This window comes from Filicampus tigris, chromosome 6 (assembly GCF_054856515.1).
Source record: "Filicampus tigris isolate MCC_2025a chromosome 6, RoL_Ftig_1.0, whole genome shotgun sequence".
NCBI lineage: Eukaryota > Metazoa > Chordata > Actinopteri > Syngnathiformes > Syngnathidae > Filicampus > Filicampus tigris.
Window position 1 is genome coordinate 10,415,001 of NC_141222.1, and position 22,027 is coordinate 10,437,027.

The 22,027-nt window shown below is 42.9% G+C and overlaps 1 protein-coding gene across 6 annotated transcripts in view; it reads left to right on the forward strand.

Moving 5' to 3' along the window:
* Positions 1 to 21,894, forward strand: part of tsc2 (TSC complex subunit 2) — a 26,786-nt gene extending 4,892 nt beyond the window's left edge. Inside the window, exons 5-43 of one of the 6 annotated variants that reach the window (XM_086034697.1) lie at positions 63 to 173; positions 257 to 404; positions 561 to 678; positions 755 to 803; positions 1,004 to 1,129; positions 1,230 to 1,303; positions 1,768 to 1,894; positions 3,154 to 3,297; positions 3,390 to 3,527; positions 3,635 to 3,738; positions 3,830 to 3,911; positions 4,142 to 4,297; positions 4,371 to 4,490; positions 4,750 to 4,872; positions 4,953 to 5,059; positions 5,138 to 5,303; positions 6,426 to 6,548; positions 6,641 to 6,775; positions 6,936 to 7,125; positions 7,225 to 7,318; positions 7,400 to 7,502; positions 8,480 to 8,574; positions 10,499 to 10,639; positions 12,249 to 12,410; positions 12,511 to 12,669; positions 12,743 to 12,858; positions 12,981 to 13,223; positions 14,013 to 14,252; positions 14,873 to 14,962; positions 16,970 to 17,127; positions 17,199 to 17,782; positions 18,112 to 18,190; positions 18,291 to 18,377; positions 19,255 to 19,441; positions 19,529 to 19,668; positions 19,894 to 19,972; positions 20,048 to 20,139; positions 21,272 to 21,370; positions 21,465 to 21,894. In XM_086034697.1, the coding sequence (XP_085890823.1) occupies positions 63 to 173; positions 257 to 404; positions 561 to 678; positions 755 to 803; positions 1,004 to 1,129; positions 1,230 to 1,303; positions 1,768 to 1,894; positions 3,154 to 3,297; positions 3,390 to 3,527; positions 3,635 to 3,738; positions 3,830 to 3,911; positions 4,142 to 4,297; positions 4,371 to 4,490; positions 4,750 to 4,872; positions 4,953 to 5,059; positions 5,138 to 5,303; positions 6,426 to 6,548; positions 6,641 to 6,775; positions 6,936 to 7,125; positions 7,225 to 7,318; positions 7,400 to 7,502; positions 8,480 to 8,574; positions 10,499 to 10,639; positions 12,249 to 12,410; positions 12,511 to 12,669; positions 12,743 to 12,858; positions 12,981 to 13,223; positions 14,013 to 14,252; positions 14,873 to 14,962; positions 16,970 to 17,127; positions 17,199 to 17,782; positions 18,112 to 18,190; positions 18,291 to 18,377; positions 19,255 to 19,441; positions 19,529 to 19,668; positions 19,894 to 19,972; positions 20,048 to 20,139; positions 21,272 to 21,370; positions 21,465 to 21,632 (5,457 nt within the window). In that variant the 3' untranslated portion in view covers positions 21,633 to 21,894. The remainder of the gene's footprint in view (positions 1 to 62; positions 174 to 256; positions 405 to 560; positions 679 to 754; positions 804 to 1,003; positions 1,130 to 1,229; positions 1,304 to 1,767; positions 1,895 to 3,153; positions 3,298 to 3,389; positions 3,528 to 3,634; positions 3,739 to 3,829; positions 3,912 to 4,141; positions 4,298 to 4,370; positions 4,491 to 4,749; positions 4,873 to 4,952; positions 5,060 to 5,137; positions 5,304 to 6,425; positions 6,549 to 6,640; positions 6,776 to 6,935; positions 7,126 to 7,224; positions 7,319 to 7,399; positions 7,503 to 8,479; positions 8,575 to 10,498; positions 10,640 to 12,248; positions 12,411 to 12,510; positions 12,670 to 12,742; positions 12,859 to 12,980; positions 13,224 to 14,012; positions 14,253 to 14,872; positions 14,963 to 16,969; positions 17,128 to 17,198; positions 17,783 to 18,111; positions 18,191 to 18,290; positions 18,378 to 19,254; positions 19,442 to 19,528; positions 19,669 to 19,893; positions 19,973 to 20,047; positions 20,140 to 21,271; positions 21,371 to 21,464) is intronic. The other 5 variants (XM_086034698.1, XM_086034699.1, XM_086034701.1 and 2 more) reach the window with 5 other exon arrangements.
* The last annotated feature ends 133 nt before the right edge of the window (positions 21,895 to 22,027 follow it).

Genomic DNA, 22,027 nt, shown 5'->3' on the forward strand with positions numbered 1-22,027 from the left:
GGATGCCTGATGTGAATTTCTTAAAACCTACTGTACATTTATCACACGCGTGCGTTTCGCAGCATGCAGTAGAGGCAGTGTGGAAAAATGTAGAGGACATGCTGACACAGGAACAGCCTCCCGAGGCCAGACATGCTGTCCTTCAACTGCTCAGGGCCATCATACAGGGACAGGTTGATGCATACAACACAGATAAATGCCTTGCAAATGTTCACATATCTATTTCCAAAGACATATTCATATTTTCTTTTGGAAGGGTGAGCAACTCGGCGCCCTGAGAGCTTACTTTTTCAAGGTGATCCGAGACTACCAACCATGCAACGAAGATCTTTCGGACAGGCTGGAGGTCTTCAAGGCCTTAACTGAAAACGGGAAGGACATCACATACCTTGAGGAGGACATAGGTGAATGAGCTCAATATATAAATGCTTCACTTGGGTCATTGTTGGGGTCTTCATCATATATCGTAATAATCAGTGCTCTTTGTTTTACTCGTCAAGTTTCACTTTTTGAGTGCATCTATCATTCAAATACGCTCATTTCTCTGTTCGTCCTTTTAGCTCGCTTTGTCCTGTTGTGGATGGACATCGGTCTCACTTCTGACTTTCTTCATGTGCTTGTCAATCTGGTGAAATTCAACAGCTGTTATTTGGACCAAAATGTCTCCATCATGGTCCAGTAAGTCACACGGTCAATGCTAACATCCCGCCTTATTCTCTACCTAGCTATGATTTAGATTTTTGCTTTTCTGCAGGAAAATCTGTCTTCTGTGCAACAGAACGACCTCTTCAACAGATATTGAGGTTGGTTACTTTGACTTAAGTTGTCCAAAGTTGAGGTCAATTTGACCTATTTTGATGCAGACTATGAATGTGACAATTAGAATCAAGGGTACAAGCAATTCTTCCAGTAATAGTGACATTTTTTGGGGGAAAAAAACCCTCTGCATGGCCTTGTTGGACTGCAACGTTTGATGGCAATGTTTGTTTTTTTTGTGTTTCAGGTGGCTCTCCAAGTCCTTGATGCAGTGGTGTGTTACAACTGTCTCCCCTCAGACTCTCTTTGCGTCTTCATCGTCACACTGTGCCATACAGTCAATGTCAAAGAATTCTGTGAATCCTGTTGGAAAGTAGGTAGAAATACATTTGAAGACTCTTAATTTAAGGACAAACAATGAACTGCCATCTGTTGTCGTTTGTTGTTGTATCATGCTGTTACTGCTTCTCCAGTTGATGAGGAAAGTGCTGGGCACTCACCTTGGCCACAGTGCTATTTACAGAATGTGCCGCATCATGGAAGAGAGGTATCGTTACTACTCTGTCCCCTTTCACATTAAGACGTACAATTTGGAACTGTGAACCACACTACAATACTGTATTTTGATAATCCTGCTCATACAGAATTAAATGTCTACATGGTGCAATATTTCTGCAAACTGTGGTACTTGAATAGCTGAATGATAACATCTTTGCAAATGACCTGAACATTTTTGCATATAAACTAATAACTTCTTTAAATTGCCATCTTAAATTATTCTTATGTATATTGCTTAGTCACCCCCCATGTTATTATTTGAACGTTTTTTTTTTTCCTTGTTTTTTTGTACACGTGGGAAACTGCCAATGTAAGAATTTCATTGCTCCATGTTACCATTGTGCTTTTGCTTTGAACAGGACAGATATATTGAATCTTGAATGTCTTTTTTTGGAGTTTGTCATGGTTCTCTCATTTGAGTTTGCGTCTCTAACCTCCTGTCCTGCCCATCAGGGTGTACATGGAAGATGCACCGTTGTTGAGAGGAGCTGTCTTCTTTGTTGGAATGGCGCTGTGGGGCGCACACAGGCTGCCTGCACTCAAAAACACGCCCACACTGGTTCTGCCTTCTTTTTACAAGGTACATGTGCAACCCTAGCTGCTTTTATCACATCTACTCCTGGTTTACACCTGAGGAATTGGTATAATGACTAGGGATGTAACGATTTATCAAAAATCAATATAAATGCTTAAAATATGTATCGATGTAAAAATATAAAAGAATCGTTTCGCAATGCCATGTTAACTAAATTATATTTTAATAAATAATAAATATAAATATTTTTTTCATTTCAGGTGCATCCCACATTTTGAACGTGTAGATCACGTACATATTAAAGAAGCAAAACACAACATTTTGGATTAAGGTTAAAAACAAAATTAAATACCAATACAAGTTTGGTTTGGTTTTATTTAGCACAGCGCTTTTCCCTAAGTTTACTCATCATTTACACTTCACTCAAGAAAATTGAAATATGTTTACAAGTATTTCTTTTCTGTATTTATAGGTAGTTTCATCTTAGTGCAACTCAGCATAATGTATAGTTTTTGGTTCCATTTTAAAATGCACTAAACATTTATAGCAAAAAAAAAATTCAGGCCACAGTATCGCCTTCAATTTCAATTACTCCATCATTTTTAAACATGTTAGGAATGCTGGTACAAGCTGCAAAGTTTAATACAAGTTGAATGTACTTTCATCTTAATTGCCTTTATTTTTCTTTTTTACATACCTTAAAGAACTAAAGCTGTAAGCTACCGATGGTCATAAAAGAGCCTGGTGCAATTATGCTGCGATTTGCTTTTGATCCACTTAGTTGACTAATTACGACTACTGTTGGTGATTAGTCGACTAGCAAAATAATAGTTTGTGGCAGCCCGATTTGACAAGCTTGTACCAAACATCATTGCGTATTGCATTTGTGGATGGCTGCAGCACGACACTAGCGCACAGAGACAAGCATGGTAGCGATTAAAAAAAAATTAAAAATCGAATCGGGAACTGATAATCGAATCGGTGCTTGAGTGAATCATTACATCCCTAATAATCACTAATGATATAATCTATTTTACACTATCATTACACTTTTTTTCTCTGCAACATCCTTATAATATATCCTATGTTATTTGAACCTTCTCAATCATATTCATTGTATTAAAATCACAAATGTGTCTGTGTGAGAGACTGCGGGTGATTGAACGTAAGGCTATGTTCACACTGGAGCTCAATTCCGATTTATTTATTTTTAATTATTTATATTCGTAAGGTAACCCTCCCAACCCTGCAAGTAAATCCAAAATACTTTGGGCGACTGCTGTGATTTGCTCTCTTCCACTCAGGCCATGTCATGTGCCAACGAGGTGGTGTCCTATGAAATCGTCCTCTCTATCACCCGACTGATTAAGAAATATGGCAAGGAGCTGCAAGTCGTAACTTGGGACATTCTACTGGGCATCATAGAGCGGCTTTTGCAGCAGATTCAGGTACACACGCACATCCACATTCATACGCACATTCCAGACGTCTACGGTGCAAAATCTCCTTTTTACCCAAACGCTGTCAATTATCCCCACAGGCAATAGGCAGTCCTGAACTGAAGTCTATCGTCTATGAGCTGTTGACAACAGTCGAAGAGCTGTACGAGCAGAATGGTTACCATGGTTCCACAGAGAAGTTCTTCACGCTGGTGGAGAAGTGTGCCGACAAAAGACCGGTTAGTCTTGTAACTTCTCACATCCTAATGGCAGCTCTTTTTTTTTTTTTTTTATTTAAATATATGTACACACTCTGTCCCTCTTGTTCTGTATGTTTGTGTGAAAGGATGCGTCGGTGCTGACCCTCATCTCGTACAGGGCCCAGTCCATTCAGCCGGCCAAGGATGGCTGGATTCAGAGCCTTCACCGACTGATGGAAAAATTTTTCAGGTGGGATGAACACACTGATATTTCGTTTGGTACAATATTAAAATCTCACGCACGCCCTCATAATGGTCCCGGTCCACCGTCTCCCCAAAAGAAACGATAGCCGCAGCGTGATCAGGATCAAAGTGCTTCACATCCTGTCGTTTGTTTTAAGCACCAACCGTCAACTGTATGAGGTATGTATACTTATTTATTTTGATAGTGTTGCACCATTTCAAATATTTTCTGCTCTTGGTTTTTGTGGTTTTTGTTTTGCACATTTGCCTGTCACTATTTATGGAATTAATTATGTATAAAAAAAAAAAAAGCTTGGAAATGGTAAACATGATTACATTTTTTTTTTTTCATTTTTAAAATGTAATTAACAACCCTAATTATATTAGAAATTGATTATTTTCTCTTTCAGGATGAGTTGATAGAAATGGTAGTGATCCCCCAGCTTAGTGGAATCGCTGAAGACCGAGACCCGGCCGTAAGAAAACAAGCGACCCAGCTTTTGGTGGATCTGGCTGAGGGCTGCACCACCCACCACTTCACTAGCCTGCTGGACATCATTGAGCGGGTACGAGCACATTAAACACAGCTGAACCAATGAGCTGTATTAAGCACAGTATGTTCTGGTTGCCGCATTTTAGGTTGCCAGCCGTTCTCTGGTGTCTTCGGGACCTGTGGATGTTTCAGAGAGGGAGCACACGGCGGAGTCTCCAATGGAGGATGTCAAGACTGCGATATTGGGACTACTTGAGATTCTTCAGGTAGATTAATAGCTACTACTCGCATAAGTTGCTTTGTTATATTTGAAGTGACGAAATGAATTGATCAAAATCAAATGGTTTGACAGATGAACTAACCCAAAAATAAATGCAAGCTTGCAAACCAGTAATTTACTAAATTACATTTTTGTTTTGCTGTTAACCCACAGAAAACCTAATACCAGTTTCTTGATTTTGAACGATTATTTCGTTTTTCTCTGCTTATTCCATTACGATGGTATGACTTGTTTTCCATCTCTAGAGCAAACTTTACAGTCTGCCCGCCAGCCACGCCACTCGTGTTTATGAAATGCTTATCAGCCACCTGCAGCTCCACTACAAGAACAAGTACTGTTCTGTGATTGCGTCTAGCATCAGACTGCAAGTAAGTGCAACTTCATTTACATTTTACGACATTCATTTCTGGTCGGTTCTCCTTATTTTAAAACGCCTGTTTGTCTTTAGGTGTTTGACTTCTTCTTGATGATGCGAGCCGACTCTCTTCATCGCGTTGGTGTTCCCAACAAAGATGGTGCCATGAGGTTCAGCCCTTATTGCTACTGTGATATAGGGTCAGTGCATGCACACACACATACACTCACACACTCAATTACCGATTGAGATCATGTTCTTGTGTTTCGATGATTCAGGGAGCCAGAAAAAAGAGCAAATGAGAAGAAGCCACCAGGTCCAACGTCCCCCCCTGCCAGTGGCGCCCCTCCTTCCACAGCTCCCCCTCCTGTCACTGCACCAATACGCTTTGCCTACCTGCCCTACTCACCTGCTTTCAGTGTTCTTCTGCAGTGCCTCAAAATGGTACACATGATTATTTTCCCATCTATTTTGTTCCGCTAATCTGAGGTCGGGTCGCGGGAGTATCGGTTTAAGAAGAGAAGTCAAGACTTCTCTCTCACCAGCCACTTGGTCCAGCTCCTCTGGGGCGATCCTGAGGCATTCACAGGCCTGCCAGGAACCCCAGGGACAACCCAGTCTCGCCAGTCCTGGGTTGTCCCTGGGGTCTCCTCTTGGTGGGACATGCCTGGAACACCTCCCAACCGCTTCACACATGGCTGCGAACCGTTCCAGCGAGAGTCGACGATCGCAACTTGATGGCGCTAACAGAACCACGTTGTTTTCAAAAAGCACAGATATGATACAGAGGTCACAAATCGCATCGGCTGCGGCGGGAAATTCTGCCCATAGAGATTGTGGACGGAATGGCTAACATAGGCAACTTGGGTCAGCGCCGTCTCGAGGGGTCTGGCACCCCATATTCCTGGAGCACGTGCCCACAGAACTCCTCGAGGGACATGGTTGAATGCCTTTTCCAAGTCCTCAAATGTCATGTAGACATCATGTGTGAACTCTTCTTGCACACTTGAGGGCTGCGCCGAGGGTATAGAGCTGGTCCACTGTTCCCTAAGAAAAACCACACTGATCCTCCTTAATTTGAGATTAGACTTCCTGACGGACCCTCCTCTAAAGTACCCCAAATAGACCTTACCAGGCACGCTGGGGAGTGTGCTCCACCTGGAGATGGAAAACACCCTCTGTTGTCTTTGTCCACGGCCTCGCCGAGTTCATCCCGCGCCCGAGATTTTGCCTCAGCAACCACCAAAGCTGTGTTCCCAGTCGGTACCCACAGGCCCAGTAGTGCTCCGTCTTCAGGTGGACGACATCCCTTTCCGCTGGTGTCCGCCAACAGGTTTGGAGATTTCCGCCACGGCACCGTCCACAGATGCGGTCGGCCGCCTCAGCAATTGAGGCGATGTGGTCAAATTTTTAAAGGAGAGAGCGAGTGCTTGCATTACAAACGTGCAACGGTGAAATAAGTGTAGCTTCACAATGCGTAATATCATCGCTCCACACCCTTAAAAATTAGCCACACACCCTGATAAGGGGAACGCTCGTGAGTAAAGGTTTGTTTTTATTGTGCAGGAGACAGATTGGAAGGTGGTGAAGTTGGTCTTGGAGAAGTTGCAGTGGACGCTGCAGTACAAAGTTCTGCTGCTAACATCACCTTGCAGTTTAGACCAGCTTTGTTCTACTCTCTGCTGCATGGTAGTACATTCCCAGTCAAAGCATGGACAGTATGTACACCGTCAAAGCCGCTTCACTGTGACACAGCTCTTGTTTGCTTCCTCTGCACGTAGGTGACCGACCGGCTGATTTCGGAACGTTTGAAGAAGACGCCGGAGGGATTTTCCAGAACGGATGTTCAGCTGGCAGTGGTTCCCGTCTTAACAGCAATCACCTCCTACCACACCTACCTGGAGCAATCAAGACAAGTACAAACCACAGTCTTTCGAAAACAAAAAGTCTTTGACCACTTAGCAGAGGTTACGCTAGACCTTTTAGCTGTTTTTATTATTAACCCTTTAAAAAAATGCATGACTATACTCGGATGTGAACTCGGCTGCAGTGATGTTTCCTTTTTGTCTCTTCCAGAGAGACTTGGTCCAGTGTCTTGAGACAGGCCTCATTTACCGCTGTGCTAAGCAGTGTGTGGTGGCTCTTACAATGTGCACGGTGGAGATGCCTGACATTATGATCAAGCTGCTACCTGCTCTTATTGTCAAGCTCACCCACATCTCTGCAACAGTTGCCATGGCATCTCCAATGCTTGAGTTCCTTTCAAGTGAGTACCAGAGACACTTTTTAGTCAGTGTTACAAGCTCCACACGGCGTTTTTTTAAGCAGTCCAAATAATGGTCGGTGCGTTATTTCCGTCCCATAGCTCTGGTGCGCCTACCTCACCTTTATGCCAACTTTGTGGCTGAGCAATATGTCAGCGTGTTTGCCATCTCGCTACCTTACACTAACCCATCCAAGTAAGTGCTCACAAAGAAACAAATACTCACGTTCTCAGCTGCAAAAAACACTGACGTGCTACTTTTTATCATTTCTATCAGGTTCAACCAGTACATTGTGTCTCTCGCCCATCATGTGATTGCTATGTGGTTTATCCGCTGCAGACTTGCCTTCCGTAAAGATTTTGTTCAGTACATCACAAAGGTGCGTGCTCATGTCTCCTTAAATTACACTGGTCAACAAATGTTTATTTTTTTTAAGAAGGTATGAAAGTAAACTGGTCTAAAGGAATGTTTTTTTGTACTGATTCAGAATCTGTCCTTGTGTTGTTTTTTTTCTCTAGCACATCAGGTTTTCATAATGTAATTGTTATGAATGAAGGGTTGGGTTCAGCAACACGTGGGACTTTTTTTTTTTCTGAAATGTTGTAGCAGTAAATTACAACGCATGGTAAAAACTGTTGCGCAAGGTTTTAGTTCAAAGGTAGGTAGGTCATAGGTCAAACTTAAAATTTTAAAACCCCAAAAATGAAAACATCTCAAGAAAACGGATGTTCTAGGAAAAAAAGAGAATTTTTTTTCAAATCAGCTCTAAAAATACATTAAATGACCCACAATGCCATCTCTGATTTAAAATTTGAAGTTGATCAGTGTCATCTTTGCTGTTCTACATTATGAATTCTGCTTATGACACAATCAGGGCAACTGACGATTATTTTAATAATTGATTAATTCAAAATCAATTATTTTGTTGATTAATTGATGAATCAGGTAAAAAAAAAAACAACATGTTTTAATTTCCATCTCTTTATTCAAAAACAGGCAATTATGTCCAACTCACAGTACAGAAAATGCACAAATGTGAATTATGATTCAGTGCCTGATTTGGTTGGAAAATGGGCAAAAATGTTTTTTCAAAGTGAAAGCATATATTTGAAATATATATTCATATATATAATCATATATTTCTTATTTTGAAAAAAGATAATCAGTATAAAATATAAAATATAATATAATCAGTCATTGAGAACTACAGAAATGTGAGAAATTCTGAGGATTTGGACAATTTTAAATTAAACAAGGTCTCTAAATGATTGATTTATCTATTAATCTATTACTTTGATAATCGATTAATCGTTGCACTTTTTAAATGTATTTTTATTGCTTTGTTTCTTCTCCCAGGGTTTGCGTTCCAATGCCCTGCTGCCGTTCGATGATGGTCACGAGCAGAGTTCTTTTCGTGCCCGAAGCACAAGCCTCAACGAAAGACCCAAAAGGTAAAGAATGCATACAGACACATTTGCTAGTGGGGACGTAACTCTGGAGCAAGAGGCACCATGCACGGTGCACACAAAGGTTGGGGTTTGCCAAGGTAACAGAGCCTTGGCGTTTGCAATGAGTACCCTCAGTTTACCATGGTGATCACGAATCTATTTTAAATAGATTTTATTAGTTTTACACTTTAAAATTCGTGCACAGTGGATGGACAAGATAACAAGGACATCTATATGCTGTAGTGTGAAAAATTGGCGAGGTAGTATGTGACAGAAATGTTTGTCATTTTTTGAGGTAAAAGTCCTGTAGTGTCGAATTGCATGATATTATATTATCCATGTGTTTTTGTCGCCTTGTCCATCACCTGTGTTTTACACAAGTACATACTTTGTCACGTTAAAAGGGCAAAAGAGTTTCCCCACCCCGACCTTTACATCATGTCATGTCATAACTTTGCATGCCCACAATGAGAAATGCAGTGTATTTCTCATACAGAGGGATACGGAAGCTTTTCTGAACAAGGAGCTAGCTAGTGTGCATTTCCTCCCTTTTTTTGGCCTTCGTTCGTTCCGCAGCTCATTTGAAAGATAACTCATGGGAAAAAAAAGTGTACAAACTTTTTCTGTGAGCCAAAGCAGAAAAGAGGAATGAAACTCGGTGTCCAAATTAAGTTTTACACAACTTCAACCTTTACATAGATATATTCTGTATTTTGCAAAGATAATGGTATTTTCACAATTCAGAAGAAATGCACTTTAAAAATCCATACCCCACAAAACCAAGTAAACATGAATTATTGCAGGGAGCCTCACATCACTCATCCTGTTGTCTTTGGTCTTCTCGTGGCTGTTTGTGATGTGCAAGCTCTTCATGTCAAAGATTTCATTTATGATTCAGTGCAACTCATGAGCTTAATTGAACTACGGATAGATTCCCTCTCAAGTCTGACAGAATCCGTTACAGGATGTTGGTTGACCTCGACCTCTAATTATACTGACTATGTGGTGTAGATCATAAAAGTGGTGAGTTACATCACAGATGCCTCATGCATCTCTTTTTATCATTATTAATTTTCACAAGTGGAAAAAAAAGTTAATATGACAATGTTGGCATGGTATCGTACAGCTTCAGCTTTAAATGCTAGTCTGCTTACATTGCGTAACTTCCTGTGTGTATTAAATGAAAATGTAGGTCTCATTCCACCCTAACAATCATCAGGTAGCGCCTTCTGTCTGTGCTGTTCAGAATGTCAGATTCCGTTTTCTTGTGCTTAAGCTTCCTTCTTGTTCGTCTTTCTCCTGACCAGATCTTTGTCTTCATTGTGTAAAATGTTTATTTCGTTCCTCTCCTGGATTTTTTTTTTTCAGTTTTATTTTTCTTTCCAAGCGTTTTGCACTCTGCTGCAGTTTGTTTTTCCTTTTAATTGACCTTTACCCTTGTAAGTTAAGTTCTCCGCTTTTCTGTAATCTGATTCATAATGTTCAACTGCTGTTAATTTTGTTTTGTTTTTTTTTCTTTCAAATTTTCAATTGGCCCCTCCCCTTGCCTCCTGCGATTGGGCGCTGTGTTGCGGTTGTGGTTTTGGGGGGTGGTCGTGTCATCCTGGATTCCTTCCACATATCCCCTGCCGCACCCTCCTTCTTCTGTGACCTCTGCCCCCTGACATTGTGGCCTTGTAAACCCCCCCCCCCCCCCCATCCAATCCCCCACCCCGTGTGTGGTGTGTGCTGCTTGGTCACATGCTCCTGTTGCTATGGCGTTGGGGGGCTGATTCTTCCGTCCTCCGATATACCATCACACACCACACGCCCCATCATCCCTAAACCACCTTGACGTTGACGCACCCCCTTACTACCCACCGCCACTGTAACCTCCACCCATGCCCATTCCCGTCGACCCTTCGCCGTGGTTTTCATCCCCGCCCAGTCTTCGGGCGGCGAAAGTGGCGAAGGCGGCAGCGGTGGTAGCCAATAACAGCAGCTCTCCAGTTAAAGAGCTGAGGGACCTGTCAGCCATGGACGCGTTCCGATCCCGCAGCATCAGTGTCTCCGATCATGCGGTCCGCAGGTTAGAGAGTCCTCTGGGTAACCAAACTAAAAAAAAAAAACAACTACCAATCGTTTGATTGTCTCCTCCATGGGATGGTTGATGGGGTGTTTGATCATTGTCACGCCGATGAGTGGGCATTTATTGCCAGTGACACCTGAGTGGGTGCTGCATGCTGGAATTTTGTCTGTTCTGTGCTGCGATCATACAACTTGCTGTTGTCGATTTTGTTTTTGTGATACTTTTTTTTTTTGTTTGTTTTTTGCATGCTGCAGTGTTTACAGAAGACACTGGAAAGCATCTCAATCCATGTGGATGTTTTTCTGGTTGATTTTTGTGCCGACACTCATTGTTTTTTTTATTTCATTTCAAATGTTTGTTTTGACTAGTTTGTTTTGCTTGGTTTGATCCTGACTGGGTTCGATTGGCTTATTAACAAAGACGTGGCTGGAGGGAGAGGAGAAAAGCATGCGTATCCAAAGTGATGTGATTTCAAGCTCTCTAGACTGGCAAGTGCATCCTGCAGTGCTCCTTTTTCCTGATGGGTCACTTGATCAGTGATGGGGACAGCGGCAGCAACAACAACAACAGTTCTTTGTTTGCTGGACATGTCGGTTGTCATTTTGCATCACTCACCTCACAAAGACGCACTATGCTGCTCTGACCATGGCAATCTCCTCGAATGGGATTTTGGGACTAGCTGGGCTGAATGTGATACGGTGGTTTGAGGACAATCTATAACAATTGCATTCTCGACACTAAGTCGCACTTGCACACTTTCGGCCTTTCTATTCTTCATGCCTTCTGTGCTGAGCTTTTGGTTGTTGACCAGCTTCTGTGTGACTCATACGCTCTACATTGCAGTTGTCAGACAGTTTTCCCATTTGGGCATGGCATTTCAGTCCTGCTCAACAAGTGGCAGAAATACCTTTCTAATCAAACCACTGTAATTTCAAAGTATAATACGTAAAACAGAATTGATTTGAAAGACACAACTGCAATGTCATTTTTTTTTAACCTACTTCCTTGGACGAATGGCCGCTAATTTGTTTGAACACCTCCGCAGTAATTTGATACATGATGGCACTCATTTCACAATCATTTGGAATTTTGAGTAGCTAGGGAAATGTGGCAATTGTTATCAGCAGAGGCAAAGGTAAGTTTATATTGTTTTTGATTCCGGATATTTCCGACACTTTTGCATGACTTTATTCCAGAATTAGCCTTTAACCCCACCAATTGAATCACTTAAAATGTATAACATTTTACAAAATAATCACTTTTAAATACTTGTTTGAGTATTTTTGAGCAAAGTCCTGTGATTCAATATGAGCAGTATCCAATATAACACCTCTTATCCAGTTTGCTTGACTAAAAGGGAATATAGCCCATGTGCTTTTGTAGCCTGCAAGAAACTGTCATTTTTCCAGCATGGGTCTGTCTGTCTGTTTTTACGCTTTTGTTGGTGATTGTACATGCATGCCTGTGCTGTATACCCACAATGCACGTAATACTTGCATATCTCTGTTTCTATAAACATGTTGAATTAAATGCTGATATCATGTGTTTATCGCTGATTGCATTTCTGCTTTGCTCTTGTTTCTCTGTCTTTATTGTTTGCGTCCTGTAGGATGCAAACCTCCACCACCACTTGCAGTCTGGGCTCCGCTGATGAAAATGCAGTCACTCAGGCCGATGAGGGGCTGAAAACAGTCCACCTGGAACTCACTGAGACATGTCTGGACATGATGGCACGATATGTCTTTTCCAACTTTTCAGCGCTGCCCAAAAGGTAAGTGAGGACTTGATTTATTTATTTATTTTTTTGGGTGGTTTTGTGCCACTTGTATTCTTTGATTTGCACCATTTTGCACATTCGACTTTCCTCTTAGATCTCCAATCGCAGAGTTCCTCTTGGCCGGGGGTCGCAGTATGACTTGGCTGGTGGGCAATAAGCTGGTGACCATCACCACCAGCGGAGGAGTGCGCACGCAAGCGCTGCTAGGCCTGGACATGGCTGATCGACTGGGAGGAGGAGGGGAAATGACCAGGTCAACACTTTGTCAATATTATGAACGAATCATAGACTTTTGTGTGGTTTGACTGTTTTTCTTTGTGACCCAGCAGGTCTGATCCATCACTTCACACTCGAATAACTAAAGAGGCACCAGCCAAATTGGAGTCCCAATCAAGTCAGCAACAAAGCAGAGCCACACGCATACGGGTCCGATCCATGTCGGGTAATATTTAACCTTCGTTCAAAATCTTTTCCATTGACGACAATGTATTTCGTCACCAAGTTTCGTGGTAATTCGCAAAGATTGTTGAAGATTGTTTCACCTTTAGTCTTCTTATGTACCAGGTGGTCACGCTCTTCGTGCCGGTCCTGCCCAAAGTCTCAGCCCCCTTGTGTCGCCCTCTGAGGGGGAGTTGGCTGCTCAGCTGTCACCCTCTTCTGCTTCCACACTGGATGGCCTCAGTCCTCCCTCCTCCACCTCCGCCACTGCGTCGGCCCCCCCACCACTCAAGGACAACCACCGCCTGGCTGAGTTTGTCCCCATGCTCACGCAGGGCTGGGCCGAGATCTTCATTCGAAGACCATCCGGTACGTAAGAGTCTTACTAAGGCTACTGCACGTGTCGACAAAATTGTTGCTGCCTATCAAGCAATGAAAATCAGACATTGCTTTTGAATTGTGGTTCAGCAGAATTATTCTTAAAAAACAAACTCATGAAACAGAGCTGGACAAAAACGATGGTACCCCTAGAAAAGACAGAAAATAATTTGACCATAATAGGGCCCCAGGCTAACTTTATTCACGAGGAGCACAGTGGCCCCTAACCTGACATTTTAGGGGCACACACTGTAAGTTGACGTACAAACTAAACATTCATTCCATTTACTTTCTCTGTTACTGATACATGGGCTGAAGTGTGGAGTAGAAGTTGGCCAGCAACAAAAATATTCCAAAATAGTTAAATAAATAAATAAAAATCTGCAAATTTTGTGGTCGCACCTGGGCAAGTAGATGACAAATTTACTTACTCTCAAATTCTACACGCAAAATTCCACCGTTTAGGGGCAGTCTGAAGCTGTGGACATCGGGGTGCGGATATATTCAACCGAGATGTGTCCTCTAATTAGAAACACGGGCATCTTCGAACTTATAATCAGTCAGTTGGCCTTTTTAAAGTATGATAGGTAATCACTGTGCTGTTTCGTGACATGGTGTGTACCACACCAAATGTGGACCAAGGGAAACAAAGGAGGGTGTTGTCTCTGGAGATTAGCAAGAACATTTCTATATAGGCTTATAGTCTTAGCCATTGCAATAGCAAAATGTAGTTGATTGTCATTTGTATGTCTGCTTCCTTCTGTCTTTCTTGCTAACCAGGTAACACAAGCTGGTTAATGTGTCTGGAGAACCCGCCCAGTCCCTTCTCCTCCGAGCTGGGCAACATGCCCTTGCAGGAGCTCTCGACTGTCCTGATGGCAATGGAAGGTGTGAAGGAACCTCCTCCCCAAACTGCCAGTGCTCCAGCTAGCACAGCTTCTCCTGCGCCAGCTGAGCCCTTTAGCCAAAAGCACGGCAATGCTGGAGGGAAGCCTCACCTGATCCAGCGCTCCAACACGGGTGAGTGCGAAACGTATGTTGAGAGAACACGAGGATCACCAAAAATGTCATTGATGCATTCATGTCACGATTTAAATTGCATAAACTGATCCAGTAACTGTTCCTGATACACAGGAGTGCAATAACTAAAACTCCATTCACAAAGTTCAACTTCAAGGACCTAAATGTTCCAAAAGTACGTTATAGAACGTGCAAAACATAAGGTATCCATACTTCATTAACGTATCGATACTTGGTATCAGCATAAAAAGTATCCCAATACATCGCGATGCGATATTTTTTCACAGCCCTAATGGTGTTCTGTACAAAAAGCTGACATGCTACAAATGTGTAATTTGTCAAAATGTTTTAAAAATGTTGTTCTCAATTTTACTTGAAGGTGGCCTGGACATTTTTTTTTCCATAGGACTCTTTCTTACAGATGCTGTTTTTTTTTTTTTTGTGTGTTTGTTTTGAATGCCGACTTAATTTGCCATATTTCTTTTTTTTTTTTTCCCCCACTTCCCAGAGATTTGCCCTTCCTTTTGAAATTCTTTCCCTTATTCTGATGGCTTTGTTTGTCATGTTTGTCATCACCGCTGTGCTGGTTTGTAATGTCTTTTGTGGCATCCTGCCTGCAGTGAGCGGCTCTCTCTGGTATCTGGGTCAGGGCTGCGCTCCCCTAGGCCCTCCGGCCCCTAGCAGGTTGTACAGGAGCATTTCCTGGGCAGGTACCGTCCCCCCATGTGTGCGCTCCCCCCCCCCCACACACACACACGCCCTCCAAAAAACTCCCGGTGGAGTCCATTTCTTTTCACTTGTGCATTACAGTTGTCAGTAACTACAAAATACAACAACTAATTAAAAGTATTAGTTTTGTAATGAAATAAAAGCGCCCATTCACTTCCTTGCAGATGACTATGAGATCTGTAATTGCTTGACACAGACAATACTGATTCCTAAATATAACTAATACTTCCTACTACCTGTGGTAAATGAAAATAGAATAATGTTGCAAATTTTGAAGTGAAATATCGCTTTTTTTAGGGAGCATATATTTTGGTACTGTTTCTTTGCATACCGTGCTTTATTGGAAGCCTACTTTTCCCAATCAGAGTTGAAGGGATTTCTTCTACGGTAGAATTTTATTGACCCAACCAACTCAAGAATGAATATATGTATATTTATTGGCTTGACCGTCACAGACAACTCAGTGATGCAAAGGATAGCTCCATATTTGTGCTCATGGGGCAACAGATGATTTCTGATTTGCCCTCACTCGCCGAGGGAGGACGGGGCTTCAATCATTCCAATGACTGAGTTTTTTTTTTTTTTTTTTTTGTGTGTGTTCTTCCATGATTGATTTTCCTTGCTAAGCATCTTCTAACTCTCTGAGTCTGAAATCTCTCCAACTACCCCTTGAGGGTGTCAACAGGATAGCCCAGACCTCATGTGACTTAAATAGTCTTCTCATCAAGGGGTTAACCAGAGCGGCAACCGTGAAGACGATCATTTTCAGAGCCATTAGTGTCCAAAAAGTCATTGCCTTGGTCTTCTCCTCTTCGAACCTTGGCAGAGTTTCATTTGGATCTGTGGGGCTGCAGGGCCTGGTCTGGGCTGCTGTTACACTGTGTTTGGGTTGAGATAACCAAGAACCCCATCTTATAGATGCATGCACCTTTCATAGGGTTGGGCGGTATCTGTTTTGTCCTACAGTGACTTTTGTCTCTGCTACAATGGATTTTACAAAGCACTTGACAGTAGTCCGCGACGCATGTTCTTTTAGCCTTCGTACACAGCCGACTGCATCAAAGCTTAGAACAAATATTTCCCTCTACAGTCACTGCGATAAATACACAGTTTGATGACATTTGACGATTGACAAAATAAGTGGCTCAGTCTCATGTCTTGAGATGAACAATCTGATAGTTTTGAGTGTGCAGTAAATAAGTGCTGCCCACAGAAAGAGAAAGTACTGTTCTAAAACAAATATCCACCAATATAGACCACTAAATGAAGGAATTCTGTCCTTGTACCTCGGAAATGAATTTGAAACTCATTTTCTACACATAATAGCTTTAAGCCTTTATAGGGCATTCAAATTCAAAGTTTTGCCCCAGGAAATGATTGTAGCGCATTGATACTTTAAGTCATTCAATGGGGAAAGAGAATTAAAGGTGACATTTTTAGTTATGAGCATGGTCATGTTACGAATGAACTTGTAAGTCAAGGCATCATTGTCTACGTTTCTTTCATGGCATTCAATTACCGTATTTTCTTTTCATTCTTATCATTACCTTACTTTGAATTGTCTCTGAGAAGTCAAGTCAGTCATGTAAATTTGATTTTAGCTTGCGTTTCAGTTATTAAATCTGCGTCCTTACCATATAAAGGGCTACGACATCGGCCTAATCTCACATGGAGGATGAATCTATACCGCCCAAGCCTAACGGTTCAAAGTAAATGAAATCCATTTCTGTGGTGGATGGATGCTGCCTGTTTCTTTTCTGATCAGTGCTTCTAGGTTTAGATTGATCCCCACAACTGTTCATTTGTGTGTGTGTGTGTGTGTGCGTGTGTGTCAGCCTGTTGTCTGTGAGATGTAAAATTGCTTACTGACAGCTATGGTGATTGTTGTTGAGACTAACAGGTTGTTTGTGAGGGGCGAGCTTTTTTTTTTTTTTTTATTGGTCTGTCTTGAAGTGCTCACAAATGTTTGTCATTGTGTTCCGCTGTAGACTCAGCCGTGGTGCTGGAAGAAGGCGCAGGGGTGACAACTGCACACACCCCATCTGACTGGCTAGAAAGTGAGGAGTTTGAACCTATGCCCTCTGACCCCATCTTCATTTCTGCTGATAAATTCGCCAAAGCTCCGCCCCCCGGAACACTCAGTAGGGTCAGTATAATAACGATAAAAGTGCAAGGCATGGCTCTCGATGTAAAGATTTGGTCCGCTTTGCCCCTCAGTCCTCCTCCACCTCCAGTCAAGAGGATGAAAAGTCCACTTTGGAAGAAGTGAGTGAGGGCGCCATTCCCATTGATCAGCCAACTCAGGGGCTCTCCACCCCTGGCAGCCAGGAACTCCTGTTCCAGGGCACCAACCAGTCCCAGGGTCATGGACTCAACAAGTCCAGCTCCTCACCCGAGCTTCAGACCTTATCCGAAGCCTTCTCCAAAGTTACTCTGGAGTCAGAGACCGCGCTGGGGGATGCAGCCCAGCCCAGAGGGCCTCCAGAGGCCAAGGCCCAGCTGCCCGCTGAGAGGGAGAGTGCAGGAGGAGACCTCAATGGACTCGCAACACAGACTCAAGCGGTGGAAGGCTCCTCCTCGTCGGGGCCGCCTCAAAGTGGAGGGGCCAGAATGAAGTTGGAGTTTCCACCTAGTGGCGCACATCCAGGACCCATATCACCCAGTGGGGGTCACAGACCACGGGGGCACACCATCTCGGTATCGGCGCCGTCTTCCAGGAGAGAGAGGAGGACCGAGCGAGACTCATACCACAGTCGACCCGGACCCGGCAACACCGAGAAGACGTCCGGCCTGTGCCCGAGGTTCGAACGTGGGATCGGTGCAAAGTTGTGGGACTGGGTGTTGGAGTACCGCACAATTTTAATACACGGCTACTGGACATCCGCCAGCAAAACAATAGAAATCAATCAATCAATCAATCTGAGAAACACGGCAATTGAGTGAGAGATGCGTAATGAGTTGTGGGTCAGATGCACCGCACACATCCACTTTTTTGACATTCCTATCCATCACTCAAGTATAAAGACTTAATATTTATGTTAAGTGAAGTCTAGAAACCCCTTTTTCTTAAAATACAAAATCAAATAGCCCATTTACTGTTGCCCTCCACTTTTTTCTCTTCCCTATTCAGCTTTGTATTCCTCCAGCTGTACCACTCGCCTTTCTTTGGGAATGAAGCCAACAAGCCGCTGCTACTGCCCAAAACCCAAGTTAGTGTCCCTCGTTGACCCCGCCCCCTGCTGACCCCTCCCCAGTTTGACTTACTTCAATGCAATGTTGTCACCAATGCAATGTGTTCTTTGTGTGGAGGTAATTGATCGTGCTGTGAAAGTTCTGGACCAGATGCCTCCTTATGACACTCATAAGATTGGAGTGATCTTCGTTGGAGCGGGTCAGGTGGGGACACTTTTAGGATAGTTTGGTGTGCTTTTTTTGATCAAAATGCGTTTATCATCAATGTCCACATTTCTTGACCAATTCATATAATTTTACCTTCAAAAATGTTACTCATTCAGGACATTTCTTTTCCCATTCCCAAGATTTCAGAGTTTTCAAAATAAAGTCCTAAAAGTAAGAAATTTTTACAAATTCACCTCGAATTTCCACATTTCTGACTGATTCAAACCATTCCAACTTCAAGTACTTTAGCTCAGTCAGCATAGCTCATGATCATAACATTCTATATCATCAATCCTTTTGTGAGATGACACCTATGTTTACAAAATGGCCGCTTTTTATGCAAAATGAAGAAATGCTGTGGGCATGGTGATTAGTTAATTGGAGATTTTTTTTTTTGGGAGGACTTTTTCCTCCGGATGCCCACTCAAGTGTGGTGCCTGTCACTCTAGCTCTACGTTATACCAAGATACCGACTGCAAGTGTGTCAACAAAATGAGATGAGAGATGCATTTGTTGGTCGCCATATAGCTGAACAGCATTCCTCTGAAAACCAGTGTGGCTTACAATGTTGACTGTTCGTGCTGGTGCTTGTTCTGCAGCAGTTTTAGAATAGCTATTACAACAATTATTTGTATACAGTAAACCCCTGTCAACAAAAATAACATACAGTAGTCACAGGCTATATTCTCTCTGCTCTGTGGAACAACAAAATGCAGATCATAATGAAGAAAAATCATGCACCCTAAATCTATACCGGACTGGCAAAGGTTAAAAAACTGACCTGTAAAAATGCTTAGTGTTGGAATTAGACCATGAAAACTGACTTTATATGGACATAATGTTTAATTCTCCAACTCGACGTCTTCTGTTGAAGGTCAACAATGAGGTGGCCATCCTTTCCAACGAGTACGGTTCAAACCGCTACGCCGCATTCCTGACCGGGCTCGGTAAATTAATCCACTTGAAGGACTGCGACCCCGACCAGATCTTCCTGGGCGGGCTCGATCAGTACGGAGACGACGGCGAGTTCACGTACTGCTGGCATGACGACATCATGCAAGGTGTGTAATGGGACACTTGGAGCACTGCACCGTATCTTTGTTGCCTTGTGTGTACAGTGCTAATAAAGTTAGCATATGTGTGTGCAGCTATCTTTCATATCGCCACACTGATGCCAAACAGGGAGAGCGACAAGGGCTGCTGCAATAAGAAGCGCCACATTGGCAATGATTTTGTCATGGTGGTTTACAATGATTCTGGCGAGGAGTACAAACTGGGCACCATAAAGGTAGACACGCACACACACACACACACACACACAAGCTACGGTTCCATCAAGTGGGACTGTTCGGTTCGGTTAGCCTGCAACTTGGCATTAGTCACAATGCAGACTATAAACAAAATTATATAAGAAATACTTTGGTATACTGTAATGAAGTGAACCCAACCCTACTGCTTGGTGAATGTTTCAGGAGTGCGGCCTTTGTCTTCACAATGTGTTCTCCTCCGTCAGGGTCAGTTTAACTTTGTGGAGGTGATCATCAAACCACTGGATTATGAATGTAACCTCGTTTCCCTGCAGTGCCGTAAAGGTGAGCTGAACACTTTGCTACCCAGTCCGTTTCACCTTCTTGTTGCTTTAGCACCTCATTTGTGTTGTCTTTCAGACCTGGAGGGCTTAGTTGATACATCTGTGGCAAAAATAGTCTCTGACAGCAACCTCCCGCTATTGGTCAGACAGATGGCTCTGCATGCCAACGTAAGTCAATGTTGTGTTCTGGGCATTAGTGATGGATTCATGAATTAATGAAACTTCAAATTTGCTTCACGAACCAGTTGTATTTTTTGACTCCTCCAGGTGGCACTGTTTCTTTAAATGAAGAGGTTTATCAAATGGCAAGGCAGTGTGCTTTCAGCCCAATGTTGAACAGAGTGCCATCTAAACGAGTCAACAAATGCAACAACTGGTTCATGAAGCAAATTTGAAGCTTCATTTTCCCATCACTCATATTAACTCATATTCCACAAACACAATGTTCATCAGAATGCTGTGTTTCAACTAGTGGGCCTGCATAGAACCTAATCTTGAAAAAAATATGTTTGGGTTGCTTTCTCTTTAAGTCCATGTTTGTGTACACTCTTTGATATCCACCTTAATTTCCACCGTAATGGCTTTCCTCTTGGCTGGACCAGCATCGCGAAAATATCCTGCTTTGTTTTTTTTACATACACACTATGCGGCTGGAGACGAGATTGGGGCGTCTTAAATTTGAAACGACGTAGGTCGACGACTGCCTGTATTTCACACTCTAAATGTGAAATTGACCTTCGTATGGATCTGGAAATAATATACCGATTGTCCCCAGTGATGTGCACGGCTCATCTAACGGGCTACTTTGAAGGAGAATGTGTATATGCATTGTGCATTTCATAATTACATTAAAAGTAATTCAATCAGAGGACTGTACTCATGACCAAAGGTAGATTTGGAGCTGTTCCATTAGTTGAAAAGCGAGTGACCCAGCCTTTGTTTAAGCTTTGCCTGGTGTTGGAATGTTTTGCAGGTCTTGAGGCCATAAGCCCAATTAGCAATTTACAAAACAATGCGTATTCGTTCTATCTTTCAAGAAGGTATCCAATGTAAATAAAGCCTCAGACAAGTCGATTGAATTTTCTCGTTTGTTTTCTTATCCATCTCTGAAGTTCAGGAATCATACAATGATCAGATCTGGGCAGCTTTTCCATCCTCGCGAATGCTCTCAGATGGGCGAGGGCAGAAAAGGGGAATAGTCCAACACATTTATTTGCAGCCCTCTTATTTATACTGTCTTCAAAATGTAAACATAATGTGAGCTGGTCTCCTCCCATAATGTTTGTCATGTTCTCCGTAGATGGCCTCCTTGGTGCATCAGTACAGAGCCAACCCTTCAGACGCTTACGCCTCCAAGTGGCTGGCAAGGTTGCGGCACATCAAGAGGATCAGGACGAGGGTAAGAAGACGACACGCGCGCGTACTGTACTTCCACAGAAGAGCCTTACCGTTCGCGCGAGGTCACTGTTGCGCTCTCCCTTGTGCGTTCTCAGGCTCATGAAGACATTCAGTCCCGCTCGACTCCCGGCATCTCGCTCACGCAGGGACACGCGCCGCAGAACAAGTCTTTTCAGCAGAGCAGCGCAGCCGCAAACTCAGAGAGCTCAGGCCAGCGTAAACGGCTTGTGTCAACGGTCGACGACTTCACAGATTTTGTGTGATTACACGCGCGCACGCGCACGCACACACACACACGCCCCGGTAGAGGTGCGGTGAACTGGGTTTCATCTCATGCATGTGCTAGATTTAATACACAGACTTTGACTGAAACTGTTTGGGACCCTGTGAGCTTCATAATCAAGACTTATTTTCTGAGCCTTGAAGTGGTGAATTCTGAATATTTTTCCGAAAATGTGGACTTACTGACATTCTGCGCTTGAGCTGAATGCAGACATTTGAGCGCATTAAAACATATGAAATTTGCTTTTGCTTAGTCCTTTTGAAGCACCCTAACAAGCACAACACATTGATGGTCAAGAATTGGGTCGGATGACAAGTATTGGTGAGAAAATAGCTTTTCAATCAAATGAATTTCACAGGTGAAATGCAGCGGCCA